This window comes from Mobula hypostoma, chromosome 3 (assembly GCF_963921235.1).
Source record: "Mobula hypostoma chromosome 3, sMobHyp1.1, whole genome shotgun sequence".
NCBI lineage: Eukaryota > Metazoa > Chordata > Chondrichthyes > Myliobatiformes > Myliobatidae > Mobula > Mobula hypostoma.
This window is the reverse complement of record NC_086099.1, coordinates 215,899,807-215,920,194: the sequence shown is the minus strand read 5'-3', so window position 1 is coordinate 215,920,194 and position 20,388 is coordinate 215,899,807. Positions and strand designations below refer to the sequence as shown.

Below are 20,388 nucleotides of genomic sequence, written 5' to 3'. Positions count from 1 at the left end.
AGTAAATCTGTAAGCTTCAATATTAATCTCTAAAAATATATGATACATGGATTCATTTTTTCATCATGTCCAATAACTGGAATAGGTATTAATGAAAGATTTAACAAAACCTATGGGAAAAATGAAATTACTCTGAACCGACTGCCTGGAAGGTACTGCTGGCATTACAATAAGCTGGTGCCTTAGCCCACAGTCATGAGTGTGGAGGAGTGCACTCCAACGTGTTGTCGTCACACATTGCAAAACTACTGGCAGATGAAGCAGTTTATTGGCACTACATGTTGATTTCATGGATTATCTTTACTGGATTATTAATGTCAGCAGAATTGATCTTTACATTTTATTTGTTCTGAAGGTCTGAGCACAGTTACCAAGGCCACCTTTATCGTCCATTCCCGGATGCTTTCCCATTAGAACAACACAGCAACTTGCAAGAGTCCTTCAGTGAACATCAGCGTCAAATTCTTTCTGCGAGTCTTGAATTATTTCTTGACTGTGTAGAGGTACGTTTCTTTCCACGAGAGGCCAATGGAATTAACGGGCAGTGGAATGTCTCTGCAATTATTTATTAATTTAGACATACAGTGTGGAACCAGGCCCCTCTGGCCCAATGAGCCGTGTTGCCCAGCAACCCACCTATTTAACACTAGCCTGATCACAGGACAATTTACAATGACCAAATAACCTACTAACCAGTATGTCTGGGAGGAACCCAGAGCACTCTGAGGAAACTCACACAGTCACGGGGAGGAGATAGAAACAGTGTCGGAACTGAACTCTAATGCCCCGAGCTGTAGTCGAGTCACACTAACCAACACACTGCCTTGCTGCCCTCCACACTACCATGGCACCCAGGCTGTTGTATACTGGCTCATTCTTAACCAGTCTGCTCTACGACTGTCTTCTCAATTCAGCTACAACTGGGAAAAGGCAATAAATGCTAATTTTGCTGTTACTATCTACAATTTATGAATGAAACAAAAACTATCCTGGACAAAGCTATCTACTCTCTTGACTGGTACTCCACTACTCTCTATTTCCCCTATCCAGCACTACGTTGTGACGGTAATGTGTATCCGCTACTATGGCAGGAGGCCAAGCTGGAAGATGCATGGAAACAGGCCATTTGGCCCATCGCATGCATACCAAACAGTGGGCACCCATTTGTATTAACTCTATCTTCGAGCAGGGTGTGTGGGGTGTCCAGGGATGGGCACAGTCTCTGCTAAAGGGGTGTGTTGTGTCCATGCTGGGGCAACTCACTCACCTTTGAGCCCCACTCATCTCACACCTGTGGCTCTGAGTAACTTGGCATGCGATAGTGGCCATATCCCAGGCAGGCTAAAGCAGGTGAGAGTAGCCCCTAAGCCTGATACCCCGGTGAGACAGGGACACGCTTGTCCCAGCATGTAGAGACAGCTCTGGTGGACTGTGTGGATGAGATCAACAGTGTGATCCAGCAGCCAGGACGGTAGTTCTGCAACACTTGGTGGAGAGCGAAGGGATAACAATACACAGAAGAGGTTATGGTCATCCACTGCAACCAAGGAAGACCCCAGTTGTGATGACTACTCGTACCACTGGACCCGGACTTCCGCAGTCGAGAGAGCGGAAATGCCCTAGTGCAATGGCTTCTCCACTTTAAGAGTTCTCCCACATAGGTTACTTCTGTCATCGCCAGACAGGACAGAGAACCAATCATCTTCCAGCACTTGGACCTAGCCTTCTCCGCCTAGGTGATTCAAGTGCTCATCTAGAGACATCTTAAATGTTGTCAGCGATTTTGTTTCCATCACTCCTTCAAGAAATGTATTCCAAATATTCACCAGTAAACGAACTATCGTTGCTTAAAAACCGACGGAAACAACACAGTCTGTGGTTGGAAGGGCCCACACAGAAAACCTCGGAGGAAGTGTGGGCGAAGATCAGGATTATAAGTGCGTTTAAGGAAACGGGGTTTTAAACTCCCTATACCGACGATCTTGCTGGCGAACATGCAGTCTCTGGTGAATAAAATCGATGATCTCAGAGCCAGGGTGCTGAATCAGAGGGACAGTAGAATCACGTGTCCTTTGTTTCACGGAATCCTGGTTAACCCCTTCCGTACTGGCTGCAGCGATTCAGATCAACAAGTTTACTGTACACTGTCAGGATAGATCTATAGAGTCTCTCAAAAGCAGAGGTGGAGGAGTATAATTCATTATCAACTTTATTTGGTGCACAGATATATCAGTGCTGTCCCAATTCTGCTCACCAGACCTGGAATACCTAGCAGTAAAGAGTTGTCCTTTTCACTTACCACGGAGTTCTCTGGGGTCATTCTGGTAGCAGTTTACATACCACCTCAGGCCAATATCAAGCAGGCTTTAGATGATCTGAGTAATGGGATCAACATGCATGAAACAGCGCACCCTAACACCTTCACCATCGTTTTGAGAGATTTTAACAAGGCCAGTCTGAAAAAATCACTAAGCAATTACCATCAACAGATCACGTGCAATATCAGAGGAAACAACACACTGGACCATTGTTACACCACCATCAAGAATGCCTACCATGCTATTCCATGCCCTCACTTCAGGAAGTCTGATCACCGATCACAAATGACCAACCAAGCAGAGTTCACTGCCAAGAAGGCCCACCAGTGCCTTTACTTCCTGAAAAAACTAAAGAAATTTGGCCTGTCCCCTAAAACCCTCACTAATTTTTATAGATCCACTGTAGAAAGCATCTATAAAAATAGAAGTATGGAAACTGTCCTGTCCAAGCCCGAAAGAAGCTGCAGAAGATCGTGAACACGGCACAGCACATCACACAAACCAATCTTCCATCCTTGGACTCACTTTACACTGCACGCTGTCGGAGCAGTGCTGCCAGGATAATCAAGGACATGACCCACCCAGCCAACACACTTTTCATCCCTCTTCCCTCTGGGAGAAGGTTCAGGAGCTTGAAGACTCGTACGGCCAGATTTGGGAACAGCTTCTTTCCAACTGTGATGAGACTGCTGAACGGATCCTGACCCGGATCTGGGCCGTACCCTCCAAATATCCGGACCTGCCTCTCAGTTTTTTTCCACTACCTTACTTCCCATTTTTCTATTTTCTATTTATGATATATAATTCAAATTTTTAATATTTACTAAGTTTAACTATTTTTAATATTTAATATTTGTAATCCAGTGAGTGGGAAGCGCAGAATCAAATATCGCTGTGATGATTGTACGTTCTAGTATCAATTGTTTTGCGACAATAAAGTATAAAGTACCTGGCTGTACTACTACTCCCTGGGTATAGGTAGAGACTGAAGACTGCAGCACCAGTAGTGAGGACCAAGAAGATTTGGACAAGGGAAGTACAGGAGCACCTACAGGACTGCTTTGAATCGGTAGACTGGACTGTATTCAGGGATTCATCTTTGAAACTGGATGAGTATGCTGCAGTTATTACTAATGACTGTGGACTCTGGACTAATGAAGTTGCATTAAGACCTGTGTGGATGAGTGTGTGCCTACAAAGACTTACTGTACATTCCCAAACCAAAAGTCGTGGATGAACCAGGAGGTACGTCATCTGCTGAAGGCTAGATCTGTGGCATTCAAGTCTGGCAACCCAGGCCTGTACCAGAAAACCAGGTATGATTTGCAGAGGGCTATTTCAAGGACAAAGGGACAATTTCGAATGAGGTTGGAGGCGATATCAGATGCATGGCAACTCTGGCAGGGACTGCAAGACATTAATTCCTACAAAGTGAAACCCAATAGTATGAATGGCAGCAATGCTTCACTACCAGATGAACTCAACACCTTCTATGACCACTTTGCCACTTTGAAAGGGAGAACACAACGACAGCTGTGAAGATCCCTGCTGCATCTGATGACTCTGTGATCTCCGTCTCAGAGGTCGGTGCTAGACTGTCTTTAAAGAGAGTGAACCCTCACAAGGCAGAAGGACCCGATGGAGCACCTGGTAAGGCTCTGAAAACTTGTGCCAACCAACTAGCAGGAGTATTCAAGGACATTTTCAACTTCTCACTGCTATGGGCGGAAGTTCCCACTTGCTTCAAAAAGGCAACAATTACACCAGTGCCAAAGAAGAATAATGTGAGCTGCCTTAATGACTATCGCCCGGTAGCACTCACATCGACAGTGATGAAATGCTTTGAGAGGTTGGTCTTGACTAGACTGAACTCCTGCCTCAGTAAGGACCTGGACCCTTTGCAATTTGCCTATCGTCACAATAGGTCAACGGCAGATGCAATCTCAATGGCTCTCCACATGGCTTTAGACCATCTGGACAACACAAACACCTACGTCAGAACGCAGTTCATCGACTATAGCTCAGCATTTAATACCATCATTCCCACAATCCTGATTGAGAAGTTGCAGAACCTGGGCCTCTGTACTTGGGTCCCCGACTTCCTAACCAGAAGACCACAGTTTGTGCGGATTGGTGATAACATATCCTCTTCGCGGACGATCAACACTGGCGCACCTCAGGGGTATACGCTCTGTATACACATGACTGTGTGGCTAGGTATAGCTCAAATACCATCTAAAAATTTGCTGATGATACAGCCATTGTTGGTAGAATCTCAGGTGGTGACGAGAGGACATACAGGAGTGAGATATGCCAACTAGTGGAATGGTGTCGCAGCAACAACCTGGCACTCAACATCAGTAAGACGAAAGAGCTGATTGTGGAGTTCAGGAAGGGCAAGACGAAGGAACACATACCAATCCTAATAGAGGGATCAGAAGTGGAGAGAGTGAACAGCTTCAAGTTCCTGGGTGTCAAGATCTCTGAGGATCTAACCTGGTCCCAACATATTGATGTAGTCATAAAGAAGGCAAGACAGCAGCTATACCTTATTAGGAACACAAAATAATCTGCAGATGCTGGGGTCAAAGCAACACTCACAACACGCTGGAGGAACTCAGCAGGTCGGGCAGCATCTGTGGAAAAGATCAGTCGACGTTTCGGGCTGGAACCCTTCGTCAGGACTGTAGAGGGAAGGGGCAGAGGCCCTATAAAGAAGGTGGGGGGAGGGTGGGAAGGAGAAGGCTGGTAGGTGCCAGGTGAAAAACCAGTAAGGGGAAAGATAAAGGGGTGGGGGAGGGTAAGCAGGGAGATGATAGGCAGGAAAGGTGAAGAAGGAATAGGGGAAAACACAACGGGTAGTAGAAGGAGGCGGAACCATAAGGGAGGCGATAGGCAGCTGGGGGAGGGGGCAGGGTGGCATAGGGATAGAGGAAGGGAGGGGGAGGGAATTACCGGAAGTTGGAGAATTCTATGTTCATAGGAGTTTGAAGCGATTTGGCATGTCAACAAATACGCTCAAAAACTTCTATAGATGTACCGTGGAGAGCAATCTGACAGGCTGCATCACTGTCTGGTATGGAGGGGCTACAGGACCGAAAAAAGCTGCAGAAGGTTGTAAATCTAGTCAGCTCCATCTTGGGCACTAGCCTACGAAGTACACAGGACATCTTTAGGGAGCAGTCTCTCAGAAAGGCAGCGTCCATTATTAAAGACCTCCAGCACCCAGGGCATCCCCTTTTCTCACTGTTACCGTCAGGTAGGAGGTACAGAAGCCTGAAGGCACACACTCAGCGATTCAGGAACAGATTCTTCCCCTCTGCCATCCAATTCCTGAATGGACTTTGAAGCTTTGGACACTACCTCACTTTTTTTTAATATACAGTATTTCTGTTTTTGCACATTTTAATAATCTATTCAATATATAAGACAAGACATAAGACAAAGGAGCAGAAGTCGGCCATTCGGCCCATCGAGTCTGCTCCGCCATTTTATCATGAGCTGATCCATTCTCCCATTTAGTCCCACCCCCCGCCTTCTCACCATAACCTTTGATGCCCTGGCTATTCAGATACCTATCAATCTCTGCCTTAAATACACCCAATGTAATTGATTTACTTGTTTATGTATTATTATGTTTTATTTTTTTTCTCTCTCTGCTAGATTATGTATTGCATTGAACTGCTGCTGCTAAATTAACAAATTTCATGTCACATGCCGGTGATAATAAACCTGATTCTGATTCTCTTGGGTTGAGAAAAGACCCCTTCAGATACCCTCTAAAGCTCTTAACCCTTACCTTAAACCCATATCTTCTAGCTTCATCCACCTCTAATATCAGCAAGTGTTTTCCTGCAGTCAATCCTATCCATAATCCTCATATTATATATCTTTATCACATCTCCTCTTAATCTTCTCTGCCAGACCCAGCCTGTCCTCATAACTGAAACACTCCATCCCAGGCAACATCGAAAACACTAGATGCTGGAACCTGCAACAACAAACAACCTGCTGGAGGAACTCAGTGTGTCAACCAGTCCTGATGCAGGCTTTTGACCCTTAATAGTCTGATGAACCTCTGCATTCATTTGCATTCATTCCAGCACCATCACATCCTTCCTGTTATGTGGTGACCAGAACTACATGTAGCATTCTAGCCGAGGCCTGACCATGACTTGTATAGTTAGAGACAAACACTGCTCTTGCATTCAATGCCCTAATTGAATCCCATATTCCTTCTTAACCATGTCATCTCACCTGAAGTGCCACCTTCAAGGATCTATGAACTTGCATAAAGTTCAAAGTAAATTTACTATCAAAGTGTATATATGTCACCATATAACAAGGTCCCTAGGACTCTACTGTTCACAAAATATATTCTCACCTCATTAGTACTCCAAAATGCATCACCTTGTACTTATCAGGATTAAACTCCATCTTTCCATTTCTCAGCCCACCACTAACATATCGGCATCCACCTCTAACCGAAGACTGCCTTCCACATTATCAACAACTCCACCACTCTCTGTACGTGTTGATTAGTATGTGTGATCACTTCAGTTAAGTATTATACTCTCCCAAGGGCTTGTGTGTAACATGGGGAGGTTGATGCAGGGCCAACCACCACATGGTCGTTGGCAGATCGGGGTCAGAGTCCAGCGGCGTGGAATGCAAGGCAACTTGGGACCCTTCATTGCTGCGGCCTTCCTACGCCTTTACTGCCATTGTGATGAGACATCATCTTTTGCCAATTCCACCAGTGAGGTCCTGGTTGGATCACTCTTATCTGGAACCCTCCCCTCGATCTTACTGCCATGGGTGACCCAAAACTCCAGACAGCATTGCTCTAGGGATCACAGGAACTGAGGAGCCTTTCCACCACGAAAAGGCAACGATCCTCAGAAAAGAACCTTATTGATTACATCTTGCACATACACATCCACATCATCAACGTTTATAGCAAGCAGTAAATGCCTCAGCACTGATCTCCTCAGAGCACTGCTAGTCACTAGCCCCTTCACCATCACTCTCAGTCCCCAACTGCCAAACCAAGTTCTCCTGGACGGAACTGATAGGAGCAGCACGGTGGTGGAGAGCGACCCAGATTCAATTCCCGCTGCCATCCGTCAGGAGTTTGTACGTCCTCCCCATCAGCATGTGCTCCGGTTTCCTCCCACATTCCAAAGATATACAGGTCAGAGGACTAATTGGTCACATGGGTGTAAAGGGGCGGCGTGGGCTTGATGGGTCGGAAGACCTGCTACCATGTATCCCTAAATAAAATAAAAGCTTTGCTTTTATTAACACTGTGACAAAAGCCTGGAGCTCCTTACACAAAAGGTTTGTGAGACCAACGTCACCCAATGGACCACAGTTATTGAAGAGAATGGCCCATCACCGCTCTCAAGGACCATGAGAGGAAGGCAGCAAAATAACAGAATCTAAAGGCAAAATATTAACCAAGAGGATAATGTCCCAATTAAAGGAAGAAACAAAAGTACCACACCCTAACGTGAAGTTTACTTGCTAAAGTGAAATCTCTTCTTATCACTCAAGATAGTACGTATTTGTGAATTTAAGAGCAGTGAGGTTACGCTGCAACTATACAGGGTACTGGTGAGGCCGCACCTGGAGTATTGCATGCGGTTCTGGTCTCCTTAGTTGAGGAAGGATATACTGGCTTTGGAGGTGGTGCAGAGGAGGCTCACCAGGTTGATTCCAGAGATGAGGAGATTAGACTATGAGGGGAGATTGTACTTGATGGAATTCAGAAGAATGAGAGGACATCTTATAGAAACTTAAACTTATGAAATGGATAGATAAGTTCCTTCCACTGGTAGGTGAGACTAGAATTACGGGATATAGACTCGAGATTCAGGGAAGTAGATTTGGGACTGAGATAAGGAAGAAATCACGGTGACAGGCTTTGGCTCAAATCAGGCTTCAGCTTGGAAGAGGCACTGGCTCTGTGTAAAGCGTCTGTTAAGGTTTCCTTTTTGTGTTTTTTTTCCCTCTCTCTTACTGTACCATTTAAATGGCTGTGGTGTGCTCCTCATGCCGGATGTTGGAGAACTGGGAGACCCAGAGTCTCCCAGGGAACTACATCTATGTGAAGTGCATCCGTCTGCAGCTCCTTGAGGACTGTGTTGGGGATCTGGAGCAGCAGCTGGATGACCTTCGGCTTGTATGAGAGAGCGAGGATATAATTGATCAAAGTCACAGGGAAGCAGTCACCCTGAACTTGCAGGAGACGAGTCACTGGGTGACTGTCAGGAGAAATGGAAATAGGTAGTTAGAGCAGAGCACCCCTGTGGCCATTCCCCTCAAAAACAAGTACACCGCTTTGGATACTTTTGTGGGGGATGACTCCCGGGAGAATTCCACGGTGACCGAGTTACAGGCACTGAGCATGGGTCCGTGCGGCAGAGGGGAAAGAGAGAGAAGGAGGGAGTGGTAGTGATGGGGGACTCAATAGTGAGAGGAACAGACAGGAGATTCTGTGGATGGGAACGGGACACCCGGATGGTATGTTGCCTCCCAGGTGAAAGGGATATCTCAGATTGTGACATATTGGTACCAATGACATAGGAAGGAAAAGCGATGAGGTCCTGAAAGGACAATTTAGAGAGCTAGGTAGAAAGCTGAGAAGCAGGACCTCCCGGGTGGTGATCTGTGGATTGCTGCTGTGCCACGCACCAGCGAGGGTAGAAACAGGATGATTTGACAGATAAATGCGTGGCTGAGAAGCTCGTGCAGGGGGCAGGGCTTCAGATTCTCGGATCCTTGGGATCTCTTCTGGGGGAGGTACGACCTGTTCAAAAGTGATGGGTTGCACCTGAACCCGAGGGGGACCAATATTCTCGTGGGCAGGTTTGTTAGAGCTGTTGGGGAGGGTTGAAACTAACTTGGCAGGAGGTTGGGAACCGGAGTGATGGGACTCAGGAAAGGACGGATGATAAAAATGTAAAGATAGCGTGAGGTCAGATCGTCAGGAAGGGCAGGCAGGTGATGGGACTTAGTTGCAGCCAACAGGTGGAATATCAAATCATTAGGGATGCAGAATCAGGAAGGATAGCAAATACAGTACTCAAGGTGTTGTATCTAAATGCACGTAGTATAAGACATAAGGTGGATAATCTTGTTGCAATGTTACAGAATGCCAGGTATGGTGTTGTGGCCATCACTGGATCATGGCTGAAGGATGGTTGTAGCTGGGAGCTGAATGTCCAAGGTTACACATTATATTGGAGGGATAGGAAGGTAGGCAGAGGGAGTGGTGTGGCACTACTGGTAAAGAATGGCATCAAATCTCTCTTTCCCTTCTGCTCCACGGACCCATGCTCAGTGCCTGTAACCTGGTCGCCGTGGCATTCTCCCCAGGAAGTTATCCTCCACAAAAGTATCCAAAGCGGTATACTTGTTTTTGAGGGGAAAGATGTGACATAGGATCAGAAGATGTTGAATCCTTGTGGGTTGAGTTAACAAACTGCAAGGGTGAAAGGGCGTTGATGGCAGATATATACAGGCCTCCCAATAGCGGCTGGGAGGTGGACCACAGGTTACAACAGGAAATAGAAAAGGCGAGTCAAAAGGGCAATGTTATGTTAGTCACAGGAAATTTCAACATGCAGGTCGACTGGGAAAATCAGGTTGGCAATGGATCTCAAAAGAGTGAGTTTGTTGAATGCCTAAGAGATGGTTTTTTAGAGCAGTTTGTCATTGAGCCTACTAAGGGATCAGCTGTACTAGATTGGGTGTTATGTAATGAACCAGAGGCGATTAGGGAGCTTAAGGTAAAAGACACCTTCGGAACCAGTGATCACAATATGATTGTTTCAACTTGAAACTTGATAGGGAGAAAGGAAAGTCTGATGTAGAAGTATTTCAGTGGAGAAAGTGATGTGAGAGAGGAGTTGGCCAAAGTAAATTGCAAGGAGCTGCTGGCAGGGATGTCAGCAGAGCAGCAACAAGGGAAGTCAAAGCTATTGTAAAAGCAAAAGAAAGGGTATATAACAAAGCAAAAATTAGTGGGAAGACAGAGGATTGGGAAGTTTTTAAAAACCTACAGACAACAACTAAAATAGAAGGGAAATATGAAATATGAAAGCAAGTTAGCAAATAATATCGAAGTGGATAGTACAAGTTTTTTTCAAGTATGATAAAAATAAAAGAAAAATGAGAGTGGATATAGGACCGCTAGAAAATGAGGCAGGAGAAATAATAACAGGGGACAAGGAGATGGCTGATGAACTAAATGAGAATTTTGTGTCAGTCTTCACTGCAATAGACAAGAGCAGTATGCCTGATGTTTTAGTGTGTGAAGGAAGGGAAGTGGGTGCAGTTACTGTTACAAGAGAGAAGATGCTCGAAAAGCTGAAAGACCTAAAGGTACATAAGTCACCTGGACCAGAGGAACTGCACCCTAGGGTTCTGAAAGAGGTAGTGTTACAGATTGTGGCAGCATTAGAAACGATCTTTCAAAAATCACTGGACTCTGGCATGGTGCCGGAGGGCTGGAAAATTGCAAATGCTACTCCACTCTTTAAGAAAGGAGGAAGGCAGCAGAAAGGCCTTTGACAAGTTGCCACACATGATGCTGCTTACCAAGTTAAGAGCTAATGGTATGAAGGTACCAACATGGTTAGAGAAATGGCTGATTGGTAGGAGCAGCAAGTGGGAATAAAAGGATCCTTTTCTGGTTGGCTGCTAGTGACTAGTAGCGTTCTGCAGGGGTCGATGTTGGGACCACTTCTTTTTATGCTGTTACAAGAGAGAAGATGCAGGTAGTGTTGAGGAAACAGGTAGGATGCAGGACTTAGACAGATCAGGAGAATGGGCAAGAAAGTGGCAAATGAAATACAATGTTGGAAAATGCATGGTCATGCACTTTGACAGTAGAAATAAATGTGCAGACTATTTTCTAACCAGGGAGAAAATCCAGGAATATGAGATGCAGAGGGACTTGATAGTCCTTGTGCAGAACACCCTGAAGGTTAACTTGCAGGTTGAGTCGGTGGTGAGGAAGGCAAATGCCATGTTAGCGTTCATTTCAAAAGGTCTCGAATACAAAAGCAAGGATGTGATGCTGAGGCTTTATAAGGCACTGGTGAGGGCGCACCCTGAGTATTGTGAACAGTTTTGGGCCCCTCATCTTAGAAAATATGTGCTGGCATTGGAGAGGGTCCAGAGGAGGTTCACAAGGATGATTGCAGGAATGGAAGGGTTATCATACGAGGAACGTTTGATGGCTCTGGGTCTGTACTTGCTGGAATTCAGAAGGATGAGGGCGGATCTCATTGAAACCTTTCGAATGTTGAAAGGCCTAGACAGAGTAGATGTGGAAAGGATGCGTTCCATGGTGGGAGAGTCTAGGACAAGAAGGTATAGCTCAGGTTAGAGGGACACCCTTTCAAAACAGAGATGTGGAGAAATTTCATTAGCCAAAGGGTGGTGAATTTGTGGAATTTGTTGCCACATGCAGCTGTGGAAGCCAGGTTGTTGGATGTATTTAAGGCAGAGATTGATAGGCTCTTGACTGGACATGGCATCAAAGGTTATTGGGAGAAGGCCGGGAACTGTGGTTGAGGAGGAGATAGAAATAAAAGGATCAGCCATGATTAAATGATGGAGCAGACTCGATGGGCCAGATGGCCTAATTCTGCTCCTATGGTTTATGATCTAACTGCTTTTCCCAGAGAGTGGTGAATCTGTGGAATTCTCGGCCCAGTGAAGCAGTGGAGGCTACCTCAGTAAATATACTTAAGACAAGGTTGGATAGATTTTTACATAGTAGGGGAATTAAGGGTTATGGGGGAAAGGCAGGTAGGTGGAGATGAGTCCATGGCCAGATCAGCCATGATCTTATTGAATGGCGGAGAAGGCTTGACAGGCCAGATGGCCAACTCCTGCTTCTATTTCTTATGTTCTTATTCATTGAAAGTTGTCTGGTTACTGGTCAAGAATAATTATGTAGTAAATTATATTTTAAAATAATAAGCTTTGAATTTAATCCAGTAAATGGCACTGGAAAGGTTCTTGTCACTTCAAGTTAGTCAGTTTCGCCCTTTGTAGCACAAGCCTTCTTTCTGCTCACACAGCCAAGGGATGTTACTGCATTTCATACAACCCATGCCCTCAGAACAATCTTATCTACTACAGTCAATTGCCTCAGAGCTGCCTTGTAATTCTTCACCAAAGGATTCAACCGCATAATGGACAAGGAAATAGGAATGTGAGAAACAGGTGCCACGGGATCACCCAGATTTCTGTCCTCCACAGCAAGCACCCACATCCACATTGTAACTGAATGGAAATGATAACTCTAACGTTTGTTCTTTTGAAGAGTAAAAACCAAGAATTAAGAAGGTTCTTTATTTCCCTACTGCCCAGACATTCGAACGATGACCAAGTTCACCTTGTGATAGCTTACAACTTCTGAATTACACTGCACTTATCTTAATAGTCAACTTAATCTGCATGTAAAAGTTTACCCGCTTTGTTAACACCAAAAGAACAAATGATTGCAAATTTTAAATGCAAAATATCAGAAATGCACAGCATTATTTTTCAGCATCAAAGCAAATAATTGAATAACAATCAGTTCTGACTCACAGGATATAGGAACAGAATTAGGTCATTCGGCCCAATGAGTCTGCTCTGCCATTCTATCATGGCTGATATATTATCCCTCTCAACCGCATTCTCCTGCCTTCTCTCTGTAACCGTCAACACCCTTACTAATCAAGAAACTGGCAATCTCTGCCTTAAAAATATTAAATGACAGCCTCTACAGCCGTCTGTGGTAATGAACTCCTCAGATTCACCACACTCTGGCTAAAGACATTCCTCCTCCTCTCTGTTCTCAAGGGACGTCCTTTAGATTTTGAAAATTTTCCCTCCCCCTCCTCTCTTCTTCTATTCCCCACTTTGGCCTCTTACCCCTTCTCACTTGCCTAATACCTCCAACTAGAGTCCCTCCAACTTCCCTACCTATGGTCTACTCTCCTGTCTTCACCTATCACCTTCTGGCTATCCTCCTTTCCTTCCCCACCTTTTTATTCTGCTGTCCTTCCCTTCCTCTGCAGTCCTGAAAAAGGGTCTTGGCCAGAAACCATTAACTACTAGTTTATTTCCATAGATGCTGCCTGACCTACTGAGTTCCTCCAGAATTTTGTGTGTGCTGCTTTGGATTTTCAGCATCCGCAGAATTTCTTGTGTTTATGTAGCAGGAAGTTTTAGTTTGATTTTAGAGCAGGTTAAAAAGTCGGCACAACATCATGGGTTGATAGGCTTGTACTGTGCTACTGTGTTCGAAGATATCCAGAATTGTATTAAAAATATAGCACACATATTATTATCACTATTATGTGCCGTGTCATATGACGCAGGTGATCGTGGTCTTCCATCTATCTTCGACCATGATTGTTCTTAGCAATTTTTTCGACAGAAGTGGTTTGCCATTGCCTTCTTCTGGCCCATGTCTTTTCAAGACGGGTGTACCCAACCATTATATACTATAATTCTTCAGAGATTGTCTGCCTGGCGTCAGTGGTCACATAACCAGGACTTGTGATCTGCACCAGCTGCTCACACGACCATCCACCACCTGGTCCCGTGGCTTCACGTCACCCTGATCAGCGGGTGGGGGGCGGGGGGTGCACTAAGAATGTGCTAACCTTGCCCAAGGGTGACCCGTAGGATTGCGGAAGGAAGGAATATTTTACACCTTCTTTGGTGGAGACCCGTCTTCACACAATGACAGGAAACCAGAAAAAGGTGATTAAGGAGATGGTCAGTCATGGAGAAAAACAACTATTAACAGAAGTGTTTTGCTTAAAATCCTGAAGATTTGTAATGGACATTATAGATTCAAAAGTGATAGTGGCTCACTTGCAGGCAGAACACTTACACTGTTTACATCTTCAGGCGAAAGTAGTGGACTGAATACTCCAGGTTGTCTACAACACTGTGACATTACTGCAGAGCAGGGACAGCATATGACTCGCCTGTTTAATCAGGATCACAGTATGGACACCCATACAGATGAAGGAAAAAAGTGCATCCCACATTTTAAAAAAAATGCCAGCTATTTTCTGAAAAGTTGAGAAAAAGACCTGTAACTGAAAAAGTCTGTCTAAAATTGACAGAATTATTTTATTCCTTTTAAATGGGTGAGACTACTTCTTCTATATTCCATTAAAAGATTTAAGGGAACAGGCATCTTAGCTTCCAAAGAGGGTTGTCACAGTAAGATTAATCACCAACTGGCTGGCTAGCAACAATGAAAATTTTAAGTCATCACTAATAGCAAAACACCTTAAAGAAAATAAGAAATGAGTTAGAATTATTCATAAGTAACACCTCAACAAGTGCAAATGAAGTACATTACCCATGCTAATGTATGGTAATTAACTTGCCCAAAACAGCTTTGATGCCTTGACTGCATTTATGGCATGGCAATAAGTCAGTGCGTAAATGACCAATGATCAGGATATCTTTCCCAGGGGCTTAATTTCTTCTGGTAAAATACATTGATTAATGCGCTTGTGTTAAATTTGTTTGTGTTCTTTTAACAAAGTCATTAAGCCAATTAAAGTAAACAGGGCAGCTTAAATGTTGCGTTAAAGGAACAAAGTGATTTTATGTAAATGATTTTAACTATTGCATTGCTAGAGAAAATTAAACCCTAGAGTGTTTAGTTAGAGAAATACATTTCCTAATTAATTAACTTGCATGCATTAATTAGGCATAATTGGTGTACTTCACTAATATGTTGTCTGCTGTGCAATAGATTTACCCTTAAGCCTCAGAAGGAAAAATGCACAGTAAATGACTTTTAAAAGCAAAGCAACTGGAGCGCTGTAGAAGGAAATGGAACCTTACAGCTCAGTTTCCAGTGTGCAGTGCTCTCCACAGTAAGGAATCAGCTATGCTGGACATAGGATCAAGTTTTTAAATTTTTAATTTATTGAGATATTACAGCGCAGAACAGACCCTTCCAATCCTACGAGCTGTGCCAACCAGCAATCCCCCTATCTAGTCATAGCCTAACCATTTACAATGACCAATTAATCTACCAATCTTTGGACCATGAGGAAACCCATGAGGAAAACATACAAACTCCTTACATGCAGTGGCAGGGACTGAACCCGGGTCCCACAGTTGTGCTAACTGCTACACTACCATGCCGATGCAACAAGGAAACACATTAGCCAGAGGTGGTGAATCTCTGGAATTGCCACAGATAGCTAAGGGTATATTTAAAGCAGAGGTTAATAGGTTCTTGCTTATTAATGGTGTCAAAGGTTACGGAGAGAATGCAGGAGAATGGGATTCAGGGGGATTATAAATCAGCCATGACGGAATGGTGGAGCAGACTCGACTGACCAAATGTACATTCTGCTCCTACTTCTGTCTTATGGTTTAAAGGGGGTAAAAGTTTAAAGTTCTTTGCCAGCAACAATGGTTTTAAATTTAATTTTATATGTTTATTTTAAATTTTTAATTTTAATTTAAAATCTGAGAAGGATTGACTTTTTTAAAAACCAAAGCCATGTTAAGGAGGGGGAAAAAAAAAGCAGATACATGGATTTAACCCAGAGATCAGGCTCACTGATCTTAGTGAGTGACAGACCAGGCGCAAGAGGTTAATTGGCTTACTACCACTCTCATTCTCCAATTCCTAACCTATTCCTAAGTGAAAAAGCGGCAATATGTGAAAACAGATTGTACACCAACTGTCTCTGAGACAGAAGCCCAGGAACCGCAGGATCTAAATAGATGGGCAAAATTGAAAGGGAGCCTCATTACACAAGTGGATAAACTAGTTTAGAAATCAGTACTGGGATTTGTGCCCTTTCTGAGTGACAGGAAGTAAGAATGTGGGCAGGATGGGAAGACAAATGTAGACAAATGCAGCACTCAGACACCGAGAAAGGATTACAAACTGCAGCGGCAAAAAGTAAATTTCACAGGGCACCCACAGGATGGATGCTGGTGTTCAGCACAAAACTGTAGCAAACAATTCAAACAGGAAGTGTTTGCATGCCAGTGAAAATAAACAAAAATATTCAATGTGAGTGGTTAGGATAGTCCACTGATTGGACATTCTGCTCACTAACGGTAAGAATACTGAGTAGTTTATCACTCTTGTTTCAGTCTCCTGCACTTAATAAAGAGTGGAACCCGGTGCGGTCTTCTGCTGCTGTAGCCCATCCACTTCAAGGTTCGACCTGTTGCGTGTTCAGGGATACTCTTCTGCACACCACTGTTGTAACGTGTGGCTATTTGAGTTAATGTTGCCTTCCTGTCATCTTGAACCAGTGTGGTCTTTCTCCTCTGAGCTCTCTCACTAACAAGGCATTTTTGGCCAAAAGAACTGCACGATTTTTTTTTTGCACCATTCTCTGTAAACTCTTGAAAGTTGTGTATAAAAATCCCAAGAGTTCAGCAGTTTCTGAGGTACTCAACCCACCCCAACTTGCACCAACAATCATTCCATGGTCAAAGTCACTTAGGTCACATTCCTTCCCTGTTCTGATGTTTGGTCTGAACCTCTTGACCATGTCTGCCTGCTTCTGTGCATTGAGTTGCTGCCACATGATTGGCTGATTGGGTATTTGAATTGATGAGCAGGTGTACCTAATAAAGTGGCTACTGAGTGCAGTTTATTTGAAATATTTTCTAATTTACACAGCACTCTTCACACATAGCTTGATATTAGACAAGTCTATTAGAGCAGCAGACAGTGGATGGTTCAGCTCGCATAAGATCATCAGCCGATTAACAACCATCCCTGCTTATAGCACGGGGTGTCAGACAATGCATGAACAATCTCGGGGGTTGGGGGAGTGGGGAACAATCAGTCAGTATCCAACATCCTGCTGAAAAACAGAGATGTGGAGCTACTGTGCAGACAGTGGAACACCCTACCAGGCCAGGAAGAGGCTAGCATCTTTAACCTTCGGTCTCTAATCGGGAGTGGTAGCACAGTGTGACCATATTCAATGCCAAGAGGAAAGTATTGGAATGAAATCATTAAAGTTAACAAAATAAACCCTGCAGAGGATCTTGTCCTCTCTCTCTCCCTCTTATCCTCCCTCATTCCCTCTCTCACACACAAATGCTCACCTTGTCTGCTTCACATACGGGTTTGACTGCCAACTTTGACGAGGCTGCCATTTTCACCGAATTTGCGAAGGACCGTCCCATTGGTGCTTCCAAACCTGTAACACAAGTAAAATGTAAAAAAGTGCAGAAAGCATAATGGTTTCTAGTTTTCTGCAGTATGAAATCAAAAGCTACAAATGCTGGAAATGTTTAGCAAGTCTTGAAAGGGAAAGGTGAACATTTCTTTTGGTGCTGCACCGTAACACATGGGATGGAATCAGTCTATGTCATCCACGTAATAGAGATGCTGCCTAGTATTGTGGGCATGTTATGATGGCACCAGAATGAGTGACGACACCTGGGGCTGCCCACAGCATTGGTTGTTAACACAAATGATGCATTTCACTATAAGAGGCGGGAGGAGAAGATGGAGGCGCGACGCAGCGCATGTAGCCTCTCCGGTGAAATTATATTGTATTTGTAAGTAGGATGCTGTGCACAATTCTAATTTGATGGAGACAGACGTGAGAAGCAGAGGAACATCTGGAGAAATTTCTGAAATACCCGGTTCGCTGCCGCTGCTACTGTGCGATCGAGAATCTCGGGAGGGAAGGCCCCAAAATCCCCGGCTTTGCCTGCTGCTGGCGACCGAGGCTGAGGTGGAAGCATTTGGCAGAGATGGTGCTCAGTACTCGGTGTCGGAGGGCTGATCAGAGCTACAAGTTTTCGGACGACTCAGAGTCAGACTGTGGTCAGGAATGGCAGGGAGAGTTTTCTTCCTTCTCCCGTCTGTGTGAGATGTGGGACTTTCGGGAGGCTTTGAACTTTTTTACTGTGCCATGGACTGTTCTTCATTAAGTTATGATATTGTTGCACTGCTGTAACTATATGTTATAATTATGTGGTTTTTGTTAGTTTTTCAGTCTTGGTCTGTCCTGTGTTTCTGTGATACCACACCGGAGGAATATTGTATCATTTCTTAATGCATGCATTACTAAATGACAATAAAAGAGGACTGCATGTCCTCATAATTTAATCTTTCAATGTAAATGTGATAACTAAAATAAATCTGAATCTGAATCCAGGCATTCAAATAGTCAGACTCTATGAATAACCAAATAGTTTTGTCCTGGACAGCAATTTGTGCCAAAATTCACCCAAATAACCCTATTATAGTGGCCTGATGCTTACTGCTCAAAGTAGCACCACATCGTACTGACAAAAAAGGCTTACAGCCTATCCTGATCCCAGTCTGGCTGTACTGTGGGCTATCTGTAAAATTTACTGATACACACACCTACAGTACTGTGTAAATGTCTTAGATATTGATAGATATATATAGCTAGAGTGCCGAAGACTGGAGCAGAGAGCAAGTTTGTACATCTGACAGGAGCAAAGGATGTTGGGACTGGCAAGGGTGGAGCACTATGAGAGGAGTGTGGGACGGGTGGCAGAGAAGGAGTGCCAGGGACAGCAGGGTGTCGTGGGTGCAGACACACCCAGCCCTAAGACACCAGGAAAAGTCATTTGATTCTATACAATTCTCTAACGATCATTACAGAAGGTCTCTGGTGCTTCCTGCTCCCTCCCCTCTCCCTTCCCCTTTTCCCAACCGTGATTCTTCTCTCCCTGCCCCATATATGTGTGTGTGTATGTGTCTGTGTATGCATGTGCTTAAGATTTTTTAAGGTTGTTATATCTGTAATGAGGATAAGCTCCCACCACCTATTAAATGCTCCCAAAGGGACGTGCCTTAAATAGCCTCTGGCAACCAAGTCCAGCTCCTGCAAATGAATGAATTCATGAATCGATTGACAAACATCAGCAGGGAAGTTTCGAGAATGCAGATAGAGAATGCTGAAAAAAGAGCAGTTGATTGTTTAACATAATGTAAAAACCAGAAGGAAGAGTCGACCATTTAGCCTCTTGTTTTTGCTTCACCATTCAATAACTTCATCGCTGATCTATCACATCAGCCCCTGCACTAACTCAATCTCACTCGATTCCCTTTAACATGCAAACATCTACTCATGTTTCCACGGGAAATCCAACCAGACCTGGCACAAAGGAGTGGATAGAAATATTAATAGGATCAGATGAAGTAGGATAGAAGGAGACTTGTGTAAAGTATCCATCCATGTTATCTCACACCGTTTGGGCCATATGACATTAACAGCATTAAATAATTATATTAGATTGAACATTAATGGCCAATGATATTTAAAAAAATGAAAAATCATTCTTAAACACAAGAAAGCCTGCAGATGTTAGAAATCCAAAGCAACACACACACAAACAAATTGGCATGCATGACATTGTAGGCATCATGGCTGAAAGAAGATTATAGCTGGGAGCTTAATGTCCAAAAATACACATTCTATTGAAAGGACAGGTAGGTAATCAGGGGATGGCGTGGCTCTGTTGGTAGAAAATGAAATCAAATCATTAGTAAGAGGTGACATTGGGTCAGAAGGTGTTGAATCGTTGTTAGTAGAGCTAAGGAACTATAACAGATAGGAGTTATATACAGACTCCACACCCCCCCCCCCCGCCAAAGATGTGGTCTACAAATTACAATGGGAGATAGAAAAGGCATGCCAAAAGGGCAATGTTAAAATAGTCATGGGGGATTTCAATATGCAGGTAGATTGGGAAAATTAGGTTGGTGCTGGATTCCAAGAGTGGGAATTTCTAGAATGCCTACAAGATGGCTTTTTAAGAGTAGCTTGTGTTTGAGCCCACTAGGGGGATCAGCTATTCTGGATTGGATGTTGTACAATGAACCAGAATTGATTAGAGTGCTTAAGGTAAAGGAACCTATAGATTAAGTGATCATAATATAATAGAATTCACCCTGCAAAGGAGAAGGAGAAGCTAAAATCAGATGTATCAGTATTACAGTTGAGTAAAGGGAACTACAGAGGCATCAGAGAGGAGCTAACCAAAATTAATTGGAAAAGAA

General features: G+C 44.0%; 1 protein-coding gene across 5 annotated transcripts in view; it reads right to left on the bottom strand.

Annotated features, from left to right (window-relative positions):
- The window catches only part of xylb (xylulokinase homolog (H. influenzae)), a 337,542-nt gene that overhangs the window by 47,288 nt on the left and 269,866 nt on the right, over nucleotides 1-20,388 (bottom strand). For all 5 annotated transcript variants that reach the window (XR_010017455.1, XR_010017457.1, XR_010017456.1 and 2 more), the window contains one exon: nucleotides 17,448-17,542. Coding sequence is in view for 2 of the 5 variants with exons in the window: in XM_063044483.1 (XP_062900553.1) it covers nucleotides 17,448-17,542 (95 nt within the window). In the remaining 3 variants the exon portion in view is untranslated. The remainder of the gene's footprint in view (nucleotides 1-17,447; nucleotides 17,543-20,388) is intronic.